The sequence below is a fragment of the Amyelois transitella genome, chromosome 15 (assembly GCF_032362555.1).
Source record: "Amyelois transitella isolate CPQ chromosome 15, ilAmyTran1.1, whole genome shotgun sequence".
Lineage (NCBI taxonomy): Eukaryota > Metazoa > Arthropoda > Insecta > Lepidoptera > Pyralidae > Amyelois > Amyelois transitella.
Window position 1 is genome coordinate 4,676,413 of NC_083518.1, and position 26,498 is coordinate 4,702,910.

The 26,498-nt window shown below is 32.0% G+C and overlaps 1 protein-coding gene across 3 annotated transcripts in view; it reads left to right on the plus strand.

Annotated features, from left to right (window-relative positions):
• Window positions 1–26,498, plus strand: part of LOC106136321 (protein PALS1) — a 96,199-nt gene that overhangs the window by 46,651 nt on the left and 23,050 nt on the right. For 2 of the 3 annotated variants that reach the window (XM_060948215.1, XM_060948213.1), the window contains 3 exons: window positions 594–706; window positions 2,700–3,367; window positions 6,674–6,802. In XM_060948215.1, the coding sequence (XP_060804198.1) occupies window positions 594–706; window positions 2,700–3,367; window positions 6,674–6,802 (910 nt within the window). The remainder of the gene's footprint in view (window positions 1–593; window positions 707–2,699; window positions 3,368–6,673; window positions 6,803–26,498) is intronic. The other variant, XM_060948214.1, reaches the window with a different exon arrangement.

A 26,498-nucleotide genomic window follows, 5' to 3' on the forward strand; every position in this document is an offset into this window, starting at 1 on the left:
ATAATTGCTGGGTTTCCCTGGAAATTTAAATGGATATTTTTTAACTTGTTATAAAATTGGATAAAAAGTTTTCACCAATTTGCATTTTTTGTATTCTATGTAACTAGCTTCTTTCCGGAGCTTCTCTTTTGTAAGAATTTGTTAATGCTGTAGCTAATGCCTGGCTACAAATGTAATTATCAGTAGGCCTATTTAATACAAAATAATAGTTATAAATTCTACCCGATCATTCCTCGTGTCGGAGGGTGTAACTAGGAACACGCAAAAAATAAGTAAGAAAGATAATCCGCTAGAGTATTCGCTCTTCTCTGCAGACTTCACAGGTGTGACTGAAAGGACCTGTGGCACTAAAGTGAGGGAATAGTGTGTTTTTTTCTTTTTCATCATAAAACAAATGAGTGGGGGTGTTACAACAACTGGCATAGATTAAAATCAAAATTATCAAAGTTTAACATTTTCTATGTACTACTTTCTACTGGAAGCTTTAATAATTTATGTATCTATTGTAGTATGTGTCTATTGCAACAGAGTTATTAAATTGTATGTTTCCGAAATAAATAAGTAAATAAATATATTTTTTATTTACATTCCAGACCTCGCCGGCGCTCGGGCTCCAGCATCGTGGTGCTGGGCGCTGAGGACGAGAAGCGACCGCCGCCGGATGACGACACAGAGATGCTCACTATGCTGTCCCTCTCTGATTCAGGTCAGTTATTACCAGGACCACGCGGAACAAACATTATTCATTTTAATACTAATGTTCACCCAATTTAAGCCATTCAGTCTTTTCAAGACTCTTGGCTCTGTCTACCCCGCAAGGGATATAGACGTAACGATATGTATGTAAGTATGTTCACCCGAAATAAATTATACACCACAAATATTTTTTGCAGAAGGTACGTATCACGTTTAAGAAAACTTAACATGTTTTCATACCCTATTATGAACTTTCTTGTTACTAAACATTATACCAAAGATTTTTTCTATCTTTGACCGCAAGCTTTCCCCGTTGAAAGCTCGGATTTTAATTTGCCGTTGGAAAAATTCTACAAAGAGTGATACCCTCTTTGCGGTCTCGATTAGTTAGAAGCTGAATTATAAAGCAAAAGCAAACATACATAAAATTACATTAATAAACATACATACATAAAATTACGCCTTATATCCCTCGCTTTAAATAAAAAATAAAATAAAAATACTCTTGACCTAACCTTTCCCCAGCAAGAAATAACATAAACCTCCATTATTCAGCCCTTTAAATTGAATTGCCTCTGACTAAAACCAAAAATTTCAATGAAAACAATGTAATTCGGAGTTATCTAATCCCTCATTATTTTTTGTTATATATATTATTAAATTTTTAGGCTTTCTCAATCTACTGATTGTTTTTGGATATTTATTTACAAGTTCTCAGAATGGCTTTTCCTTCTTTATTGGCAAATTGCTTTATAAAATAAGTGAATAAGTATTTTATGGAAAAATAGCACCTGCTTTATGTTATTATTTAATTATTTACCAATAACAGCTGTACTTTTTGCTATTAATTGTAGCTACACTGCATGTCTCTCATTCATGGCAAGCCTTAAATTGTAACACTATATTCGCCAAATCGAATTTCGCCTAGATCAGCTGTCTGATCCCCATAATTTCATGAGAATAATAAACTGACCCACTTGCTGGTAAAATTCGATCAATGACACCAATACCACAGAATTATTAATAGCCATACTCGAAATGGACATAACTTTTATAATATTAGATACATCGTACCGGTCACTGAAATGGAAGATTGATGACGTACCAATGATATACAACAATTCATTCAGTCACTCACGTTAGGATGTCGGTTCATTTGTGAAATGTATGCCAATTCCGTTTATGCAGCTGTCATTCTGAGTGAAGCATCGAATTGAAGTTTAGACATTATTTGAATTTGCAACAGATATATAGTTATTCGAAATGAGAGTGTTTGAATAGAAACCTGTTTAACTCTCGTCACATACTTTCAATTGCATTCTCAGCTTAAACTGAAAAATATGATAAACTTGTCTCTTGAAATAAAGTACCTACCGATAAAATTGAGCCATTATTTATATACTTCAAATATTGATTATTAATTTTAGTTTTCATTATCGCGACGTTATTTCACAGACCATTCGTTCGACATCCTATTTGAGCTAATTGCTCGATAAGCAAGCTAGAGAGAGTTATGGACAAATTTATTCGGGTCATTTGGCCTTTGACGCGAATTACCACGGTAATTAATTCCGCCGATGTAAATAGGTATCGGCCACCCTTTTAATTGGTGGCTTTTTATAACTGCCGCCTACCTTTAAAGTTGGTTTCCCCATTTAGATCTTCCTGTTTTGGTTTTCTGTAAACTCGACGCTAACAAGCTGCAACTTTCGCCGTTGCGATACCATGTTGATTTGTAAAGTTGTGATAATTTTGAATTCTACTTTTTCCATTGCTAACTTTTACCTATTGACCACAAAAGTCATTTTTATTTTGACTGAGACAAATGGAATTTTTATATTAAATAACCACATTGAGCTTACACCAAAGAAAGTTCGAAACTTATGAATGTGGTTTCTTTGTAAGATAATTAGATATAGTATAAAAACTTTAGTTTAAAAAAAATAAAAAAAAAACATTGCGTGTACAAAATTTACTAACCAAGGCAATTTCTCTATTTCCAGGTCCCCACCGCGAGATGGCGGTGGATGTTCCGGACAGTTTCATCGCGAGGAACAAAACCCCGCCCCGCTACCCACCACCCCGGCCACCCCAGGTACGACTTCGAGCATCCAGAGACGACGAACCCCTCCTCCTTTCCTCCGGGGGCTCAGGCACTAGCTTCGGAAGCAAACAGAGTACCGTGCTTCAAAGCACTATAGACATATCCGGACCAAGTTCTGATGGCTCCGGGAGCTTCAAAAACAACAGCACCATGGAATTACTTTCCCTACCTCAAAGCTCCGATGGATCCGGCACCAGTTTCGGGAGCAAGAAGAGCAAAGGTTCCTCTGAGACTGCGAAATGCGGGGACCTGATTTCGAATAGATCGGAATCTGTCGCTTCGAACACGACTCACAATTTGAGCGATCACAAGATTCAACTTCTCATTTCTAACGGCGAAGATTCTTTGCTCGACTGCAGGGAGGGCGTCACATATTCGGCGAGGACCGACTCTGTGCTGATCCGAGAGGCGGTTTACGCTTCTTACAAACTGCCTCCCGGCTTCGATACCACTCCTGTGCTCCTCGGAAGAGAGGTCGCAGTGGACGTCCCGGACACTTTCGTGCAGATCGTAAAAACGACCCCGAAATACCCCGGTACCGTGGACAGAAAGAGCGTGGCGTTTCAGGTAACGGGCACATTAATGCTGAGCATGCTTTCATGGGCCATGATGGGGATTAATTTGAATACCTTTATGGGACTTTATCAAAGTGACTTAAAGGAATGGGTTGGTATGTAGTGCTTCATTTTGGTGGAGGGTTAATAACATTGTCTTAGAAATTTAACTAACGCATAATTCATAATATTGTAAGGGATTTTTCATAAAGTAAAAAAAAACTAACATTTAGTTCAGTCAGTTTATACTTGAGGTTCATAAGATTATCTAACACAAACAATTTCATGACGTCGAAATAGGACTGTTTAAAAATGAATCATAAAAATTTTACAAATCATCAGTAGCCCCGTGTACCAGATTAAATTTCATTGCTTATAACTTGAAATACACTCGGGTCCATAAATATTTTTATGGTTTACTATGAAAGAGGTATTTCCCACTTATTTTATGTTGTTTCTTTAGAGAGCCCTATCGAAATGAGAACAATAACCTAATACTTATCGGTTTTTTAAGCAAAGATTATTATACATTTATAATTATATATCCCTTGCGGGGTAGACAGAGCCAACAGTCCTGAAAAACGGACAGGCCACGTTCAGCTGTTAGACTTAATGATACAATTGAAGTATAATTTACAATTAAATTTTATTTTGAATGTTAATTATATTTAAATTACTCCTATTATTAAAAATGATAATAAAGATTTTAATTTTTAGTAAATAATTACGTTCATCAAGACATGTCCAAATTATTCGTATTAATATCTAACTTAAACAATGAAGTTAAAAATGTTCTTTTGTCAACGTAAATTTTTGAACCTGGTACAAATCTAGACAATTTGACGTCGACAAAAGATAATCGTATCACATTTTTTTTTCATAACATTTTCATAACTATCACATTCATTTGAATCATTAAATCATTGATTAATTATCATGCTTTGTGCACTACGGTCACTGTCCGCGGTACCTTTCCAAAATTAGTTTTTGTCAAAATTTCTAATGGAATGGAAATTAAGAATAATGATCGAATGTTTTTTTTTTCAGTAATTATACCTAAGCTTTCGGGTGTTATCGTTTTTATCGATTCTGTTTACTAACAAAAATTGGCTGCATTATTGGCTTTAGATTCCATAGTTGAGTTGAAAACTGAAATGTCGATGATCGGGTAAAGTAGAGGAGAATTTTATAAAGTAGACCCCTGGGTCCTCATGTTGATGGGCTGAAAATAAAACCAGAAACACGCTCATCCTTGCTAATTCCTAAGTCCATCATAAAATATTGACCAATTCTTATGAATTATTATTGCATTGATATTTAGGACGGGTGATTCAACAAATTTTACGCCAATGCGAGTATATAAGAATTTAAAATTCAATTTTTGTTTATTTTCTTGTTGTTTTCTACACATTTTATTCATTTTTCAACTCAAATAACGCGGTATAAAAATAAATCCTGTTATACTTACTTAAATTGTTATTAGAATGATGACTGGGTGTTTTTGTCATCGCAATATAATTAACTATTTCTTTCAGGTGTCTTAAAATATTCTTGTAGATATAAGTGCATGACATATTATAAGTTAATTTAATAATAATATTTGATATTATATTGAATATTTATTTACATTTATAAAGTACTGATATTAAAATTGACCCCCTATGGACATATTTTATATGGATAGGGAGTGGAGATAGAGAGTTTTATATGGATAGAAGTGAATGTGAATATAATTTACACAATAACTATATGTGTACCCATAAAATTTCAAGAGTTTATGTTCAGATTTGCAACAGATGATTTAAAATCTATTAATTGGTGGGACTAATTGAGTATAGTATTCTAGTACTTTATAAATTTTGAACAGTTTTAAAATCGCCCTGGGCATTTACAAAAATGTCCTAGGCATACATCTATACTGCCGAAGATCAGTGAAATACGTGTAGTGACTTTGGCTTTGAAATAACGTTCGTTTTTACCATACTAATTTATTTATTTTTATCTAGGTATTTAATTTATTAGGGTTAAAAATATAAGTCATGATGGAAAAGTCGTTGAAAAATTATTTTACATACGCTGTGATGATGCCGACTCATCCTCTAAGGCAAGCATGTCAGCCTCTTAACTAGCTGAGTTTCTCAAATATTGTTTATGGAGCTCATAACACAGGACAACGTTTCAAAGCCAGACGTTATCCTCTTATTCAGAAATTGAAAATACAATCCAAGCAACAAAAAAAAAAAGAAATGCTGTACAAACACAAAGATTTCTTCGCCTTCAGGTATTTAAGTGCTTACATTACTGTTTTTATAGTTCTCCCAATGTTCGGTAATGCTGGTCTCCCCCTCTCCTTCTACCTCTTTAGAAGAAAAGCGGAAAGCAAATTAATTAATACGTCAGTATCTAATCAGACACTCACATATTCATAAAAACGCTCTTCCTGTATTAAAACGACAAGTTGTATGTTTCTTGCGGCACCCATTACTTCCCGGTCAGATGACATTCACCAATGGACCTCGTGGACATTTGATTTATTATCAGCAACTCCTAACCAACCACATCGCCGGTGAAGGCTCTTCAGATGCAATTGAACATTTGATATAACCTTCGAGTTTGTCAATATTCGTTTAATCAGCCTATTACTGATTGAGTGCTATACACGTGTATGTTTAACAATAAAGTTAAAAGTAAATAATAAAAATATTTGGTGCCGTGATAGTTTACCATTTGTGTAACATCAATTTCTCACTTTAGAATTTTTGTTGTGTACAATCAGAAAAAATAAACAAAACAGTTCCTAATAGATCGCGCAAAGGAATATAACTACTTTCAATGACCTTTCCATTACCTGCAAGTATTAAGAGTTATTCTTATAAGATATATAAATAAGGGATGTATGTATAGCTTGTAAGTTATTGATAGGTACTGGCTTTGCGATAAATAACTATGCACGTGAATAGTAAATAGGTGCTTGACCACAATATATAAATAGCAGAAACTTGTATAAAATAAAATAATTATGAAATACCAACAACTTGAGTATTTTAAAAAAATATTCAAAAACATAAAGAAAAAGATCTGGTCAAGCGCTTATTAAATATTTTATATTTAAATTTATAGTATAAGTTACAAACGTTGATAAATTGCTCATCACTTCATAATTTAAAAAATATTGAAACACGTGCAAGACAAGTTATATATATCTTGTCCTATGGTAACACTGGTCACAAATGACTCTCTATCTTCGGTCGCGTTCTTCCATTTAATAATATTGATTTCTGCTACAACCTTTCAAGGTACTAACCAATTGAACCCACAGCAGGTGAACGGCACGGCGAAGACGGCAGCTCCCGCAGTCCCACCGCGGGAGGTAGCCCGGGACGCGCCCCCGCGCCCACCAGCTCATGACGTCGGCAAGGACCAGGTGGACTCCATCAAAAAGTATCAGGTCAGTCAAGATCTTGTGCTAAAAAAGATATCTATAAAATCCATTAAAGTTTGGCAAACGTTTCCCAATGTGTATATACATTTGGAAACGTTTGCGTCTTAAAATCAATGTGAGTGTACTTACTGATATAGTGATTTTTTTTTCTAAAATATCTTATATTTATACCTCAATTGTTAATCAAAATTAAAAAATGTTTTAAGTGTTTTACTCGAGAACTACAATGGTTTATAATATTTAAAACTAAAAAATGTTCAACTAAAATCAAAATTTGATTAAAACAATTCTACAAGCGTACTTGTAAAATGGAGTAAACGGGTCGTTTATTGGAAAACAATATTGTGAACGATGCTTGACAAAAATTGTTATGACGCTGTGTTTTATAATAAAACTAGTCACCGGAATTCAGAGACTATTCCAACAGTTTTTGCGAGTGTTACATACAGCTAACACAATTTGGGCCTTTGGAATACCTACGTTTCACGGTCAAAAATGTCCTACATATTTCAATATACATTTCATTTTTTCTATTGACACATAGTTAATATTCGTGAATATTTTGTTACAAATTCTAAATAAATATTGATAGTCATTGACATTTTATCGTGATATAAAGATTTGGCTTTTTAGCTGAATGGTTATCACAACATTTATCTTTTTATGTCACCGTATGGTAGGTGGTGACCGTTACACATTGTGGGTCTGCTTTTGTTTCCATTTCCATTTCCTGTTACATGTTTGTTGGTCAAACTTGGTTTTTAAACAACCTGTACTTTAGACAATGGAATAGCTGTATTTTTACTGTAATTACCTACCTATAATTTTCTAAAATTATTTTAAGTTATATGTTTTCTCATTCTTCTATACTGCTCGCTCATATTATTATTATATTCTTTACTAAGGCATAGGACTTTCGGCATAATATGTATTTATTTCTGAGGTTTCTTCTCATTCGTTTTGTTACCTGTTAAAATTACATAAATTTACATACCGACAATTAACCTGATTGACGTCTATTAACAACTGGATTTAAATTGCTTCAAATATGTTTGCCTTTAACTCAATATACAAAACAAATGTAGGAAGCTCTTTACAGTGAAAAACTAAGATTACAAGTGATTTGCTTCATACCCTGACTTTAAGTACTATTACTTACTATTTATGTGATTTGTCTTAGGTATGTTTATGTTGTTGTTTTTTTTTTTTATATTTAAAACATACATAATTAATTATATTGACAATAGAATAGACTACCTATAAGGTAACTCAGCGACACCTGCTTATCTTTTCTCTGGGTGAAGTTTTAGTCACAATTCGAAGGTTACCTGGAAAAGATCGCTTTTAGTGATAAGGTCGTCGGTTGCTGCGATGTTTCTTAATACATCTGAATTGGCTGTAATTTATTAAACATCAAAATGCATATATTTGCACCGGTGTTACATATTTCCAAACATAAGGGTATCTTAACCAGGAGGAGATAATAGGTATGGCAAAATGGCAGAAATTATATACATCAAGCGGGATTTTCCTCCTACAGAACCATAAAACCGATATTACTTTACTGTATGTTTTTTGGCAAACCAAGTCTATTTTGACGATTTATTAGAAAATAGATGTATTCTACTTATCATAAAAGTGTATACGATCTATAATAAAAACCCAAAAGATATAGAGAAATTATTGATGCAATATACCTAAGTGCAGATGCAGATGCAAGTATTTTTAATTGAATTTTGTTCTCTCTTATGTAGGTGCACAAGACTTTTATAAATAACATTATGGTTAAATAACCCTTGTAACCATATTAACGCAACTTCCATCCCTCATTAAGATTTATTTATCTTATTTTTTATGTTATATACATACAAAAATATTTATTTGTTAATCCGCATCATATTTAATCACAGTGTCACATTTCGCTTAAGCTTTTATTGTCGTGAAGTTTGTTGTGATAAAATTTACCCAGTTACCTATAAAAATGTACTTTGCTTTAGCTCTTTTGTGGAAATTTTAATGTCATTTTGCATCCTGGTGGTAACAGGGACCTGATTTTCGAACATGCAATGGAGGATTAAATAAAATTAAAAGAAAAATGCTGGGTCAAATTTAAGTTTTCCTCGAAAAGTAAGAAATAATAGAAGAATGAGTTTCTTTTATCTTAAGGTACCTTAGTTCCACACGTCAAACTTATAGCACCTGTCTTCTTCCGTCGGGGGTAAATAAGAGATGGCACGATATTCTGTGAAAAAAGATCATAAATTGCACGAATTTCTCTTATAAACAACATAACACCTGGTGTTATCTTAATAAGTAGACACATCTGCTATATATGAATGTATGAGTTGCGTCTTGAATGGAGACTCGAGCCGTGTTAATTTAATGATCCTCTCCAACCTTAAGAAAAGTCCCAGTGTTTTCAAAAACACCTTCACAATTAAAAGAAGTCTTTAATTTGACTTCTTTTTATAATGATGTAGGTACCTAGCAGCCTGTGTCTATTTAAATCTTAATCCTATCATTAAGCCATACAGCTGAATGTGGACTTTCAATCTTTTAACATCAACATTTAACTGCTGGAATAGTGGATCCACGAATACATTTAACGTAAATAAGATTATTAATTACATAGCACATCCAAAAATGTTGACAAATCTCTCATCAAATAATCAAAAATATTGTTTTGCTTGTGTCTGGGTATATGACCCAGAACGTTGTCACCGCTTACATCACAAAGGACTTAATAGTATGAATACCTACAATAATTCGTTGTTCAAAATTTTATATTCGTATAGCAGCCAGAATACTTAAACTGTCGTTTTACGACATTGTCATTGCATGAAGGCACTGAACTCAATCATACTTTCGTAGAAAGATAATAAAATAAGATTTGAAAATATGACCTATAAAATATTTGTTCACTTAATGGATCTATCAATTTATGATTAGGCTAACTGTATTACGCTAATCCTGGATTCCTATAGTTTTTCCCTCCTCTTAGGAATTAAGAAATTAAACGAAGTCGATGATAATAAGCCCATAGAGTTGTTAATAATTTTCATGACCATGAAGTTTTAATATTCGTTGAAATGATAGTTTTAATAAAATGTATATATTTTTTAAACCTTTCACCTCGAACGAACGAAACAAATGAACGTTTTAACTACACATGAACAACTAACATCTTAGTACTTAATTCTGTAAGTTCCGTCAATCTTTTTTATTTTTTATTAAATATTGGATTATGCATTTGTTTTCCATCTCACCTGACGGTAAGTGTCGATAAAGATGAAGATGTTACATACTTATCCAAGAGATACCCATTTATTCTACTTTTGATTTTAAAATCATAAGATACATATACAGAACAAAAATTTATATACATATATCGATATTTACGATTGGATAACTAGCCATTGTTTCCCATAGCTATTTCAATCCCATGCCACGAATATCGTTCCGACCGACCCCTTTTGTCAATGTTTATTCAAATACTGAAACACGCGGAGCAAAACCTAACCTAGTTTCAGGATAGAAAAAAGGAAACAGTTGTTTTCAATGCAAAGCTTTGACGTTTTGAGAGAGAAAATTCTTTGAATGTTTTTTTAAGACCGAAACTCGGGTAAATTTCTGTGTACAAAGGGTCGCCCTCAAAGGCCTGAAGCCTAGCCTATGTGTTACATATTTTTACACTTTGATGTGGTTAGGTTTGTATGAAAATAAGGAAAAGAGGCAATAGGTACTTTTGTTATGGTTAAATATTTTGCAGCAGCTAATTCATATTATTTTGATTAGTTATCTCTAATTCCTAAAGGATTTTTCTAGAAAGAGACTAGATAATTAATTTGCTAACCGCATGTTTGGGTAAAATAATTTTGCTTTACCAATAAAACTTATTTGAATATAAAATAAAGTTTCATGTGAAATGTTCTTTAAAATCTCAAAGTATCTGGAAACTAATTAACAGTATTACAAGGTGAATGTGAACAAACTACGGTCGGGATCTTAAAACTTCTTCTTAGTTCATAGTATCGCGGCGAAGGTAAAACTAAGTCCATCTAACTTTAACTCTACATTTTTTTAATTAAAAAATGTTACGTTCATTACCAAACTAAATATTGAAGCGTTTTATTAATTTCTTTAACTAAATCTTCATTGCTCATAAAAATGTACAATGTACATCAGGTGGACTTCATGTAATATATGGCATTCTCTGCCAGCCGTCAAACATTTGGACCAAAACTTAAATGTCCTTACTTAATTAATTTCGTTCCACAAAATATTTTTTTAAGAGACGATATCATGACTTTATTATTTAAGTAAATAAAAAATACTTAGTAATTTCGATAATATGTAATTTTTGCCATTTTTAATAGTCTAATCGTAATTATCCTCGGTAATATTTACTCATCATAAAGAGTTAAATACCTATCTCCGTTACATATGTAGTCTGAATACATAATTATTTATTGGAATTTATAGTATGTACTTACTTACATGTAATTTATTTATAAAGTCTGTTTTCCTTTTCCGTTTTCCTTACAAAGTTACTGCAAATACACAGTGTAAATGCAAACTAACAGGCGTAGGGCAAAATTTATAAAAAAAATCACATATTCAATAATACTGAACGGCTGCCGAAAACACTTACTTTTTTAGTGTTTCTGTCTGTATATTTATCAGCCAATGCTCAGGTTGATTTCAAAATTTCTAAGAAAAATAAAGTCACAGACAAAAACTAGTGTACAGTATTTTAAACTCGACAAAGTATTAAGTACCTATCCACGTACGTGCCATACATTGATATGGTAAGGAAAGAATTATTCTAATGTACGGAACTTGCCTATTCTCTAACGTAGGTATTTTTAATCGTTTATGTATAGCACGTTATCGATTTACGTGATTTTTTAAGGTTACATACTTTGGTTTATCTTTCTTGTACTAGGTGTCATTCTGAAAAATGGTACTAATAAAGTTACATTAAAATTTCTAGTTCCGAAATATTAGTTTCAATTACCTTTTTGCGTAGTAAATGTATACAATTTGGATAGCAAATTGTTAATTTTCAGTGTGAAATTATTTTAATGTATTTGTTATAATATTAAGTAGGCTCATACATATTTTTTTTAAGATGAGACTTAATTTGACGATAGCAGAGTACTTTAATTTATGATCTGTGTGTAACTTTGATTAAACACGTAAACCCAGGGTTCTCCATTCTAACTTTTTTGAAACCGAAGATATATTTTAATTATAAATATTTCCTCCCTCTTTTTCTACGTCTCCTGAAAAATTTAAAAATGATTCTATGAAAAAAGTACAAAAGCATTAATTCGTAATTAAAGCTTTTATTTCGATCCATTTGTCCGCACGATAACTTTTTCGATAACCATCACTCATCTATCAATCATTGGGAGTAAAAGCTTTTAGTGCAAAATAAAAGTATATTTTATCTTCATCACTATTTTCACATATAAATTAGTGATTGCTTTGACGATTGGTAGAATGAAAATAAAAATAATTTTCACTCGCATGTAAGAGCTCCTTACATTTAATCCTATTTGTTTTGCATTGTACCTTCGTTTCGCATTTAATAAAAGTGTTTGATTTTTTTATTTCTAAATAGTTTCTGTTTCTCATGTGAATAATAAATAGCCTGCATCTTTGCATAACATGCTTATGAATTTTGTTTGCCTCTGTGCCAAATTATTTGTCATAAGCAAAAAAATAGCGTACGAATTATGAATCTCCAACTTTATTGAACTCGGTTAAAAATAAGGTATAAAAACGTATTTCTTTATCATTATAAATGATACTAAGATTAAATAAAATCCGCACATCATGGGAAAAGGGATATTTGAATTAAACAGAGTGCGATTGTAAAGCAAATAAAACATTTTACACCTTTCCGAATTAATTATAAAAACGATGACGTCGGAAGCTTTCAAAAGCTCTTAATTAATTTAACAGCATCGTTAATTGACACTGAGAAGAATACTAATTTGTTAATTTGAACAGTTCAACTTAGAATACTGACTTATTCGTTTAAAAATTTTATTCATTCATTTTGGTATATTGTAGTAGATAAGGCTTTTTATGCGCTTCACATAAATTAAAAAAAAACTTATTACGTATATATAATATATACTTATATATGTACAAGTATATATATACTTAAACGTATTACAGGTTTCTTGTCGATTGCAGATCGTTACGAGTATTTATTAAGGTCGGCCTCTGTGGCGCAGCGGTAGTACGCTTGTCTGTGACACCGGAGGTCCCGGGTTCGAATCCCGGCCAGGGCATGATGAGAAAAGAACTTTTTCTGATTGCCCTGGGTCTTGGATGTTTATCTATATAAGTATTTATTATAAAATATAGTATCGTTGAGTTAGTATCTCGTAACACAAGTTTCGAACTTACTTCGAGGCTAACTCAATCAGTGTAATTTGTCCCATATATATTTATATTTATTTATATTTATTAAAATTAATTTCTCATATAGCCTTCGATCATATCAGAAATATGTATATGATGAGTAGCCAAATAATTTCTCTTAAATATTATGTACAATCGGGTATTCAGATTTTATTTATACGGTATACAAAGGTTGTGTGGTTATTGGCTAGTGCCAGGAAAAAAACAACAGTATATTTTTATATTCATCTAATGCATTTATGGTAAAACATTTATGTAAGTCACGTATACGCGAACTAATATTGTAGGAATGCATTTATGTGGGTTGCATGTATACCATAATTTCAATTCTATTTATACCTGATCAGGGTTTCAGTAGCTTATTATTTTTTAATGCCAGAAAACGTGAATCCATCTGTTAAATTTGTTCATATGAACCTTTATTTCTCGGTTAAAAACATTTATGAGACATTTTTTATTATTTACCTACCTAATAAGAAAAACATAAAACATTTTTTAATATGTTAAATACAATTTTAATGCTGCTCAATTTTTTTGTTACCAAAACATTATTAATTTCGTAATTCAATTTGAGGCATTCAATTATAAGTCACCTAATTAAAAATACGTTTTGATTTGTCAGGTATAGGTATAGGATAGGTATTTAGGAACTTGCACCTTATAGTAGGTATTCTTGTCTATCTAATTACCCGATTCACATTTTTTTGTTATTTAAACTTGGGACATGTTTAACTAAAAAATGTAAGTGCTCGGTAAATGTAGAGAGTTGTTCGTAATCCGGGTCGTAGTAGGGCCAAGCCGGTCTGCAGTCTCGTCCGATCGGAATACTGACTGGCTTGGCAAAGCAATGGCAGTATGCTGCCTTCCTTTGCCGCGAGTACACGCCGCAACTTCGCGCCGTTTTACCCCGAAGTGTCACATCACTATTTATTTCCAGTTTTTTTTAATTATATAGTCAGTGAGGTGTTCTTTTTTCGAAAAGTGTTTATGTCAAACGAATGGTTATTTTTGTGTAATTAAAGTGAAATTTTTTTTTGGTCGTGACGATGCCGCGTCCATTGATTGTTGTTGTTTGAACTAATGTTTGTTGACCAATGAATCATCACGTAATTTGTAATTTTTAATTACATCATCTGTAAATTCCAATACTTTTAATACTACTGACGATTCTTTTGAATGGTCGGCCTTGGTTTTAAAAAAATGGTTTCCGAAAAGTATAAAATGTTGAAACATCTGTGGGTTTAAGTTGCTAATTACCCTTGTCAAAAACGTTTTGTTTAGTCAATTGGAATGTATCATCATACGTCGTATGTCACATTAACAAAAAAAGCTGGTACTGAAAATGATAATTTACTTATCAAACTTAAGTTTCCAAACTGAGAGTAGATACAACAGCTGTTAGCAGTAATGTTTGAAATAAATATATAATATACTTAATAAATAACTAGCAAAAGATCAAAGAGATACTAAGTAAAATATAGAAAAATTTTGTTACTTTTTTTTTTCTTTCAATCCTTATATTTTAAAAATAAAAAAATATGAATGTATGAATGAATGAAATTTTTATAAAACTTAGCTCAGCTTTCTTACAGATAATTTAATTTATATTCACTAGTTTCACTAATTTATCCCCACATAATAACGGGCAAGCTTTATTATTATACATTTTATTTCTGATACAGTATTTTGGTCGGGCGTATCTCGTAAATTATTAAATTCTCAGCCATTGAGTTATATTTCGGCATATAAATTTTTACCCTTATCAATGTAATCCCGGTTCTAAAGTACCGCGGGATCTTGTAACAGGCTGGGATAATATCAGGTTTTAAATTTCAAATGTTCTCGACTAGTTTGAGTTTGTAGTTCCCATTATGAAGAGCCAGTTAAAGAAAATCTGCGTAAAAAAATAATAATAAAACATATTAACATAACTTTTTTCTTTTTTATATATTTTTTTCTCTCTGGCATACTATGTTTTGTCCTAAATTGTCTTTTTAGTAGCACGAAATCCGTTAATGCATACAGAATATTATTATAGGTTACGCTTAATTATTAGTCAATTGAAAGCTGTATTCTGTTTGATTGAATATTTTCTTCTTAAATTATAATCTTAATATAAAAATAACTTATCTTTCACGTCCAAGAATACTTATAATGGCATATATCTACAAAAATCCTTATTCCTTTGAGAATTTGGTAAAATGTAATGGATTTTTCCGGTACGTCTAATTTCGTCAAAGGGAATTGAATTTCAAATCAATCCTTTAACATAATCAAATATATATCTGTCTACGTATTACACATTTATTTCCATGAGGAACATATGAGACTTAGCGTAATTGGTTGAACTTAGAATTTGCGTGTATATTTATATATATAGAAAAGGAAATAATCTTTGACTTGGGGTTGTAAGTATATTGCCACTTAGTGCGAATTGGGTGACAGTCGCTTGAAGCTTATATTTTTAACTAAAAATTCATAATGTAACTCTTAATTCGATGTATTTAGAAAACAAGAATATTTAATAATGATTGCATACACTGCAGGCATTTCACTACACTAGGCATTCGTAAGACAAGTTAACAAACTCGACTAGAAGGAACAACAATATTGTATAGCATTATGAATGGTACGTGATGCCGTGTCTATCCAATGGTAATAACTATAATACAATGTCACGGATGCACAAACTAACCTTCTGTGTTTATAGTCTGAACATTCAACAACAAGATAGGTTGTGCAGTCAAATGTTAGTTGAATTCACGATTTTGTATAGCATCTACAACCCTTGTCAGTCTAAGCTAAGAATTTTGTAATAATTTAAGTATAAAAGTGGTAAATTCCTGAAAGATATCGAAAAAATATTAAATATGCAAGCAATTAATTTAAATTACAAATAAATAGATATGATCATAAGGATACTAAATATATAATAACTAAGTATACATAATTAAGAAAACAACTAAACTTGCCTAGAATTTGAAGTTATCTTAGGTCACATGACAAGTTTCCAAGCCTTACAAGATGACAGTGATCACGGTGAATAATTCCAGAAATTTCGTAAGTTACGCCGCCTCTGGAATTCTCACAGCGATTATGCAGACTATGGCGTGTATGTAAGCGACTATGTCTGTTACATATTACTAAAATTCTAACTCAAATAAGCAAACTTTAAACTTACCTACTTTCTGCAGTCAAAATAGAAAATAGTAATAGTTTATTAGTTTTATTAATAAAGCATATAATACAATACCACGATGGCAGTCCCATTTTTGTATCTATACATACATTTAAGTTATTAATGTCCCTCGCTCGTCAAATATAAAGCATGTGACTATCTATTTACAGTATACAGTATTTATTTCAAACGATTAATGCTTTGAAGAAATATTTAAGAACATAAAGACATTATGTAAATAAATGTAAAAACTTATTAGGACTTATCAAATAAGTCATTTACATTATATGGTAACGGTTTTCGTGAAAAATTTATGTACGAGTATTTTTAAAATTTATCATTTATTTAATTTACTGAACTAAAAACTAGGACAGTTCCTAGATTTTTTCTTTCACAACTTCCGGTGTTAATATTATTCAAAAATTACAAAATTTCATTTAAATCCAAATGATGTCCACTAAAATTAACTGCAGACAGCCGCTTTAATTAATCTAAATGAAATCTATTCCATCAACTCTATTATTAATTTCGTTGCCTTTCAATTAAACAGTTCATGTTCAACTCGGGTCGTTGATATTTGATATAAATTTAGAAATTACATCTACAGGCTATTTGGTGTTTGATAAAGGATAATAGGCAATGTCCTTTTTCAACTAAATTGGCATATTCTTTTACAATTATATTTGTCATGTTATAATAAAAATAATATGAACTTGCTTTGTTACTTCTTTGCACTAGGAACTTTAGCCAAAGCAGGAATCTTCTAAAAAAGGAAAAGGAAATGAGTGACATACATGAAAATCTGAATATAATTAATGCAAATAATTCTAACATAGATAGTAATTCATTTAGCAAATTGAACGGGAGTGTAGCTCCGGGCAAAAGTAACATAATGAATAATTAAGCCAAGTCATAAAGCAGACAGAAACCTTATATCCGTCTAATTACAACACAAAATAAGCCCCTATTTGGGCCCTTATTTGTTTTTATTTCTGACTCACACGTTTGTGCAAAGGATTTTTACGGCAAGGAAAATGTCTTAATATAGTGCGACCCTAAGGGCAAGAAATCCGCAGTTATGTAACTGGTGGATGTCCTCATTCCTCGGACAGAAATATCCGAAGCCTCCAAGGCTAACAGCTGGCTCAGTTCACGAGGGATCTGTATCTCAGATAAGTCTTACGTCATGAGAATAAGACAGGTTTCTTATTTAGCCTCATTATCTAACTTATCGTTGCATGCATGCGTTTGTAAGTCTTGAACCCGACAGTAGTTTATTTTTTTCCTAATAAGATTATTGTTTAGTTTATGTCAACTAGCTTTTAATCTTAATCCCACGGAAGCTTTAGTTTATACCGAGATGAGAAGTAAACCTCATATTTCCTTCTCCAGTCTCTTTGTATGTACGCGAAATTTCAAGAAAATTTCAATTTTGTAGATTACGCGTAGAGGTAAATCTTAAAACAAAAATAACACGATTTATATTTAACATATTAACTTTCACATTTATTATATTTAGGGATTGGGACATATCTTTTCCGTGTGGAGATCATCTTCTCACTCAATACGGACCCTTATCCAGTAGTAATTTAAATTTAAGAAGTTCAGGTTTACTTTTACCATAATGATTATTGCGGAACAGTTCCTTGCTAATATTGCTAATAAAAAACGTTGGACTGCGTGTAAAGAAAGCTTGCTTAAAATAATTTTAATTGAAGATATAGGTCGCGCGGTGGTTAAAGAACGCTCGGAAAAAATAGTGGGGGCAAACGGCGCATGTGTACATTCGCGCTCAAAAATGCTAAGGGAAATGTTTTTTTTTTATTTATTTAATACTAGCTGTTGTCCCGCAACTTCGCCCGCGTGATTTTCCAAAAAAAAGTAGCCTATGTTTTAACTCGGTTATTTAACTATGTATATCCATATCTTATAATATACTTATAATGTTAGTATGGATTTTGTGCCTTATAAATACTTATAATCCCTACTTATATTATAAATGCGAAAATGTGTATGTGTGTATGCATGTTCAGTTTTCACACTTAACCTGACCTGGCTGAACCAATTTTGATGAAATTTGACATAGTTATATTCAACCGTGGACGGACATAGGGTAGGGGCGACTTGTACTGTTTGAGAATTGATATATTATTTTAAGTTGTCGCGTACAAATACGATAAAACAATTTGTGCGCAACAGTACCCAAGAGACACGGGACGCGCGAACTCAACGCGGGAAGTAAAGAGTGACTAATCCACCAATACGTGTCGCCGTCGGCGCACACCCGCCCCCCCTCTCTCCTCGTCCCACCTAATAGACCTAAAAATTGATCACTGCGCATGCCCCTTCTACTTTTGCCGAGCGTTCTTAAACCACCGCGCGACCTATACTTATATATACGAATGATCACAAAGCACGTCTATTCTTATGTAAATTACACCTGTAGTATCTGCATCGCTTTCGCTTACATAATGTGCTACAGGACGAGCTGTGAGAGACCCGTGGAGCTCTTACTAGAGCATTGACAGCCGGGAAATGTCCATATTGTTCCCTTGAGTTTTACTCCCTATGAAACATGTAACTTTGTAACATTTGATTGTCTATAATTCGTTTATAAATGAAAAATTTCGTATTTTGAAAAAGGAAAACTGTCGTAACGTATTTTATCTATCGACGTGGAGCTACGTCTTGTACTATAATAGGATTATTACAAGATAGTAGGCACAAGCGAAAGCACAAAACGAATTTCACAGAAATTACATACAGATATCTGTAATGACGTCTATGTAGAGGCATCCTCTTAATATTGACTAAAAACTCTCGTTAACTTGTAGATTTATCTTGTCACTTTAATTAAGTTGGTAGTTAGGTAAAGGTGAACAGACCGTTTTTATCTTCTTACTCAAATAAAAATCTGGAAGCATTCGAATATTCTAAGCAGAAATTTTACTCTTTAGAAATGTAATCTTGACCCACTCCGATTCGCAAAGGATTTAAAAACTTTCCTCATCCATTATTGTATTGGTGAAAATCCATATTGTGGTATATATATTGCAAACTGCAATGATAATTGATTGAAGACCGTATAACTTAGCTTATATATTTCATATTAAATTTAAGTTGGACAAATTTTTATGATTATAATATTGAACTGGTTAATCAAATTAGAAATTGATAGACACCAATATAGTAACGAGTGACTTTGTTTGTTTGAACGCGTTAATCTCAGGAAATACTGGTTCGAATTAAAAAAAATTCTGCGTTGAATAGACCATTTATCGAGGAAGGCTTTAGGCTTTATAACATCACGCTGCAACTATAAGGAGCAAAGAAAGATTGGAAAATGAAAAAAAAACGGGGAAAATTCTTCATCCTTGAGGGCTTCAATGCCCAAAATAACTTTTCCACGCGGACGAAGTTGCGGGCACAGCTAGTTAAAATATACTTACCTGCTTTTATCAGATTACTTTTGTCACTATTTTTCCAAATTTTGTTATAGTACCTATCAATAGACACAACATCCACGAGTGCCTACTGCTTATATATGAAAGTAGAGCATTCGATTTAAATAAAGAAGATTTCTTATTATGATGATTCCTTAGCTTGGTCGTGACTGAGGAAGTAGCATAAACTTTAATCTTATGTCTATAATTTATATTTTTATAGAAATCTATACTCAAGCGACGTTCTCTTCCACTCAACAATGCCATTATTTACCTTCATATTTTTACTTTAAAACTTTATCGCAAAGGCCTTTTATAATTTCAAAGTATTTAAAAATTTAAGGGCCTGTTTAAAAAAAACATATTTTCGTAACTTATAAAACAACATTCATAATCCGATCTTCAGTAATGAGCAAAACCTCATTATTTCTGTGACGACGCCGTAATTAAATTTTAGCTACTTGCCTAGTTGAAACAACAAGATATTAATATTTCGTTAAACCAGCTGCTTATTTACATCCTTAAATACATTAACTATTGAATAATCTTAGGTTCTCTATTCCAGCGAGATTTATTTTTGCAGAGCTCCATGCAAGTTAACTTGATATGACTTTAATTTTTACTTATAAACACTTCCTAACACAACTTAAAAACATAGAAGTCATCTATTAAATACTTATCAGATATGAAAGCCCGGCTTGTGCCTGAATCGAAAGGATACAAAAAATCTTGTTTTCTGAATTATTGCGTTTTCCTGATTCGAATAGAAGATTCACTTCTTTTTTTTGCATTATTTTTGTGGATCACGTTTTAATGCTCATAAGGATAAATTATCAATTTGTATCATAATTGTACATTTTCTTACTTTTGTATACTTGTTTGGTTTTAAGAACGGCTGCCTCAGGTGGCCGTAGGTATACCTGTAATCCTTCTTAAGAATAACATAAACCGGTTTCGAGCACAATAAATAATGGTTATTTAAATTCAGGTATAAAGCGAAATAAAATTATGTAAAACGAAATACTTAAGGCTCTTACGATTTTTCAATAACGTACTGTTTTTGAAGGACAATTGTAAACCATTTATAAGTACTGAAGCAGGAAAAATATCCGAAGAAGAGAAAACATTGTGAAGCATTTCCAATCCTTATTTCAAAGAGTATTTAATTTAATAATTTATTTTCATTTTTAACTGTATAAGAATTCCTAAACCTAATTTCTAAAGTTCTAAGGACAACATAATTCATTTTAACATTGTAAGATATTCGCTTCCCTTCATCCGAAATATGAAATTATCTCATAATGGCGTCTGTTCGATGTGTCGTTCGAATTACAAACGCTGTCTTTTCCGGTTTGTCACAGCTCTGACAGGTTGCGCGTGCTTCAATTGTACGTGCTATTATGAAGACGTAGGGTCACCAAAATGTCGATTTTGCTCGAATGATCACAAACAATATTAAAATTATTTAATTGTCATTCGTATAAAAAACAGGAGACCAACTACTTAACAACTTTTTATTAGCTGGCTACTCACGTTTTCTTTCATCATTAAAAAAATGTTACTTAATAACAACACATGACTGATGTGTATCGCTTGGTTTCTTTCAAATCGAATCGACCTTTGCCTCGTATCGATAGTTGGCAATGTATCAGGCTATGAATGAAGTAATTGGAATAAAGGACGCGACACATGATGAATCACGGATAACAATAACCAAGAAAGGAGCACGCTTCACTGAATACGAAACGGCGATTTGGCGTTGTTTTCATTAGGACCACATCGATATATTATGAGATTTGAGAACATTATATGATGTGATTCTTCTTGAAGGCGATAGGCAAGCAACCTGTCACTATTTGAATCTGAATTCCATCATTTAGCCATGCCGCTGAACGTGGCTTTTAAGTTTTTGCTAGTTTTGCTGTTTGCTCTGTCTACCCCGAAATGGATAAAAAATTGTTTATATGTTTGTATGTAATTGTTATAAGATTTGAGATTTATTTATAGGTTTTTGTGGCCATATCTACGAAGATTTGGCGATGTTTTGTAAAGACATTAAATGTATTTCAGAGAATAATTTTGGCATTGAATTTGTACTCAGTTTTGTAAACCTCGATTGTTTGAGCCTTGAATAGAATTTGTATTGAAAAGGTTTTACTAAAACCTTGTTGTTTAATTTTTAGTAAAGCTTTTTTTCTTGGTAAGAATTAATCATGACAACCCACAATCTTGATCCATAAAACTAAATATAAATTTAACTTAACAGCTATTTACTTAGACCTGCAAATTTGTTAATAACTATCCTGCGATGCTGATAAAGATTTTAATATTCCCATAAAATTGGAACTGGGCATTTAGGTGGTATTTTACTCTTGATAATACTTGCGGAGGTGTATAACACAGCGTTGCAAATTAAGGCATTCATGTTAAGGACACCTCAGGGATTGGCGGTGTAAATTGAAACTTGTCGGCTAAATTAATATTACCTTACACGTCCAGATAAATGTTGAGTGTATACTCCAGAGCGCCAAGGCACCTGTTTACAATTTTAGTGTCAACCTCTTTACATGTTAGAACATTGTCTTTTCTAACTATGTACCTCCTCTATACAACTTAAAAAAAATACTTATATAAATCCTTTTCAAATTCAAATGAAGGGTTATCATATATCTTTCGTTTCTTTTTTCGTCTTGCTTTTGGTAAGCGATAACATTAATGTTTTAAACATTACACAGAATAATTTTATCTCTAATGCACCGATGTAAAATCAACCTACATAGAAAAGAGTTCCGATATTCTCGTTTCTATTAAAATTATCTTTTTATTCAAACATCATGCAAAACTTTCCCATTCAATAAGTTACCATTTGTACTATTCATTAAAACAGGAAACGGGAAGTACGTGGGCAGCATTGTCACCATGGCGACCAATGTTCAACACCAGACCATGTCCGTATCTGTGGAATCAATGCTCACCCTACTGTCTTTTGTCTCTCTCGTTCCATTGATCAAAGCAAATGTAGGACAGGGATGGAATGACGCAGTGAAAATTCAATCAGGTGTGTTTTTGTTCTAAGTTTGAAATGTGCACCTGCAGAACACGCTTTCGTTTATAACTTGAAGGTATTTTTATCGAGATAGTACATCGCTTCCTTGATCTACACGTAAAAGGTAACGGTTCTCTTTTCACTGTTTTTTTTTAGTGTATTTATTATCTCTAACTGGCTTCACGCAATTAAATTTTTGATTACAGAAATATTTACCTATAAATTATACAATGTGTACGTATTATTTGGTTGTTATTTAAAGTTAACTTGGCAAGGGTCAACTTTGAGAATTTTATGTATAACATTTTCCGTTTTTTAAAACAACAGCATATCTGACGAATTGACTAAATAAGTAGTACCTATATCTTCCACTTTCAACCGTCCTGATTTTATGGTTAATTTTAGCTTGCTGAAATAAGCTGCGGTCTAAATATGGATTGTCGTGAAATATTAATGTGGTTTACGACAGGGTTCAATTAAGAGGATTCCCCCAAATTAACCCATTGGTCCCGTGTGGGAGGTGTTTACGCACTGATAAAAATTATAATTAAATTTTATCCTACCCTTTATCGTGGTAAACATAGTCGCTATTTCATTACGTGCGAGTATTAACTCTACCGCAGTTATTATAGATATTCGTTAAAATAACAAAGCGCTTTTTGTTTAATCGAAGCTATACATGTTCAATAAAACAAAAATTCTAAAACCAGTATTTTTATTTTTACACCGCACTATTAGGTTGAATATTCAGGGAATTTAAAAATAAAATGACATTTCAAACCTTACTTCTTGAAATACGCTCGAAGATTGCGAGTACCTTTTCAATGTTCATAACACCCTACTTAAGACCCCTAATGTTTTGACAGTTCTGCTTACGTTTACGGAAATCGACCTTCCCAATCAGCTGTGCTTTATAAATAACATTTATTAATCTCTTTTCATCCATCCTCTCAACAAGCCCAAACCATCAACCTTTTTCAATTTAACCCCTGTTAACGTAGAAATGGTATAAATAACAAAGTTGGTGAAACGCGCTGCGAATGGAGTCGTAATCACAAATGAGTTTTATTTATGAATTGGTCGCAAGTAGCAACAATATGGTCCCCACAGAATTATAAACTACATTGTCATGAATAATTTGTTTATCACCTCAGTTTACATAACAAACATAATGTTTCCAAATGAGAGATCTTTATTTTGATAAATGAACAGCCATTTTCATAACACAAAATCCGGATCGCTTACATAATGCTTTTAATTAAAATTTTATTTTAATTATCTCATATTATGTTCGAGCGTAAAGTATTAAGTACTTAAAAATGTTATGTTAATTATTATTGACCGGCAGCCTTGTGTTATGGTAATTTTTGCATCAGACATTTTTTTTATATAAAAAATATACATATCTTTTAGATGCGACGCCGCATTATTAAATTGTTTCTTAAAGTTTTGTTTATAATCATGCATACTTTGTCAAATGTTTTACTTGAAATGTTACGATTTCATTTTTAACTTATAATAATTACAAATATATTTACCAAAGTCATTGAAAGTCAACAACACTCTCAACAAGTGATTACAGAGTGATTCTCAGCCAAATTTTTGCTATTTATTTTTACGATAAAACTTGGAATTCCCAGTTTCCACTTCGCATCACTTCAAAGATGGGATGACAAAAGTATCGCATTTTCGACTTAGCGAAATCTGCTGAGAAGGTAAATCGTCTTTTAGTCTTTTACTTTAACGTGTATTCAAATCCTTGGAGAACTGTCGTAGGTATGAGTATGTAAGACATGTTGAATAGAAATTACTGTTTGGAAAACAAAAGCAGTAGATACAAGTATAGTACTAACTGAGAATACAACAGTGCCTTCATCTATCTCATGGCTTGGTCACATAGATTTGAAGGCTCTCAAGGTTGGTCAACTAAATCTCATTATTAAATACAATATTATAAATGCGAAAATAAATCTGTATATTAGTTAGTATATTAGGTAGTAGTAGTGTATCTGTAAATAAATCTGTTAATTAGTACACGCAAATAAAGGTCCATCAAAAGCTAATCAAAAATAGGTATATATTTGTTAAAATATAGTTTTCATTACTTTTCCATTTAATTATTTCGCTTGCTTGTTCAATTTCCTACATTTTCTAAATTAGCTCAGCTGGAACTTTCTTTGCTAAATACATTTTCCCGATGCAATAGGAAATGGCCTAGTTCCTACTTGTTTAAAACTAAAGACATTCGTTTATTAAATTACGCGTCTTTTATTTCTCTCTTGGAAAGGCAATGACCAACACTTTTTTTCAAACAGTAGAATGATTCTGAAGAAAGAATATAGTAAGAAATAAATAGGCTTTCGTATTTTGGATGACAATAACTCGTACTTGATTCTTTAATGATACATGACAATAGCAAAGTAATATATCTGACTTACAATATCCGCAAAAAAAAAACCAATAGATTATTCTTATTTATATCATCTTGGTTTCGCAATAATAATATTTATTGGTCCAAGAAAATTAAGAAGTTTTGGTTTATTTATTTAATATTTTATTGCACAAAATGTAGAGAAGGCGCATTAAGTTATTCTTTAATCATAAAATAGACATAGAAACTCAATTTCATTTATTTAAGGATATAGCAAAAGAAAAAAAATGTTAACGATTCCCTAGTGACCAATGTTTTCCACCATTTTACGAAGCAAACATAAATAACTGCGTAAGTAGTTTACGGTTTCAGGCTGTATTTTACGATTAGCCACGCTATTTCATTGTCTGCTAAAGATATCTTAATAAAGTAGTAGCATTTACGTTTTATATTTTAGTATTTTAAAGGGAAAAGGTAGATGAATAAACAGCCAAAACTAATCATACAGATATTTGTTCTGACGTAGGCATACGAGCTTCAAACTTTGTGTGTGAAAAATAAGTGACAAATGGTAGAGAAAATCGTCACAGCATAGTATATCGTCAATACTCAATATACTGTCAGTGAGAAGACAATGATGATTTGCATAAAGTAGGTATTTGTATGGATCAATGTGACTTTAGATATTTTGGGTTGGTCTCACAAATAAAGGTTTCCATTTTGATTAGGAAAATAGACGTTTTTATATACAACCGAAATACACAGAATATATACACCCAAAAAATTTCGTCTTTCTCATTACCAATCTCCTATTTCTAGCCTTCATTTATCCCACTCGTCACGACGTTATACTAGCGGTATCTCCTATGGCAAATTTTATTTTTAAACAACTTTTACTGTTGTTTCAGAAATAAGATCTATATACAAAGGTGTCTAGTTTTAATATGTTTATTTTTAAATATGTCGTAAAAGCAAAATCTAATATCACTAGTTAACTTTAAATATATTTAATAACTTAGATGTATGTTACTCTGTCATTAATGTAAAGTGTGCCATAGAGAAAGTAATACCTTCGATGTGTCTACAAAGGTAGTATAATTTTCTGTAACTAACTGTAAGTACCACTGTACTTACAGTCAGTTACAGAAAACTTACTTATGTACTAAACAGTTTGTTTTTGTGATGACATCATGGATAATAATATAACAATAGTATTGCGAGTGAAT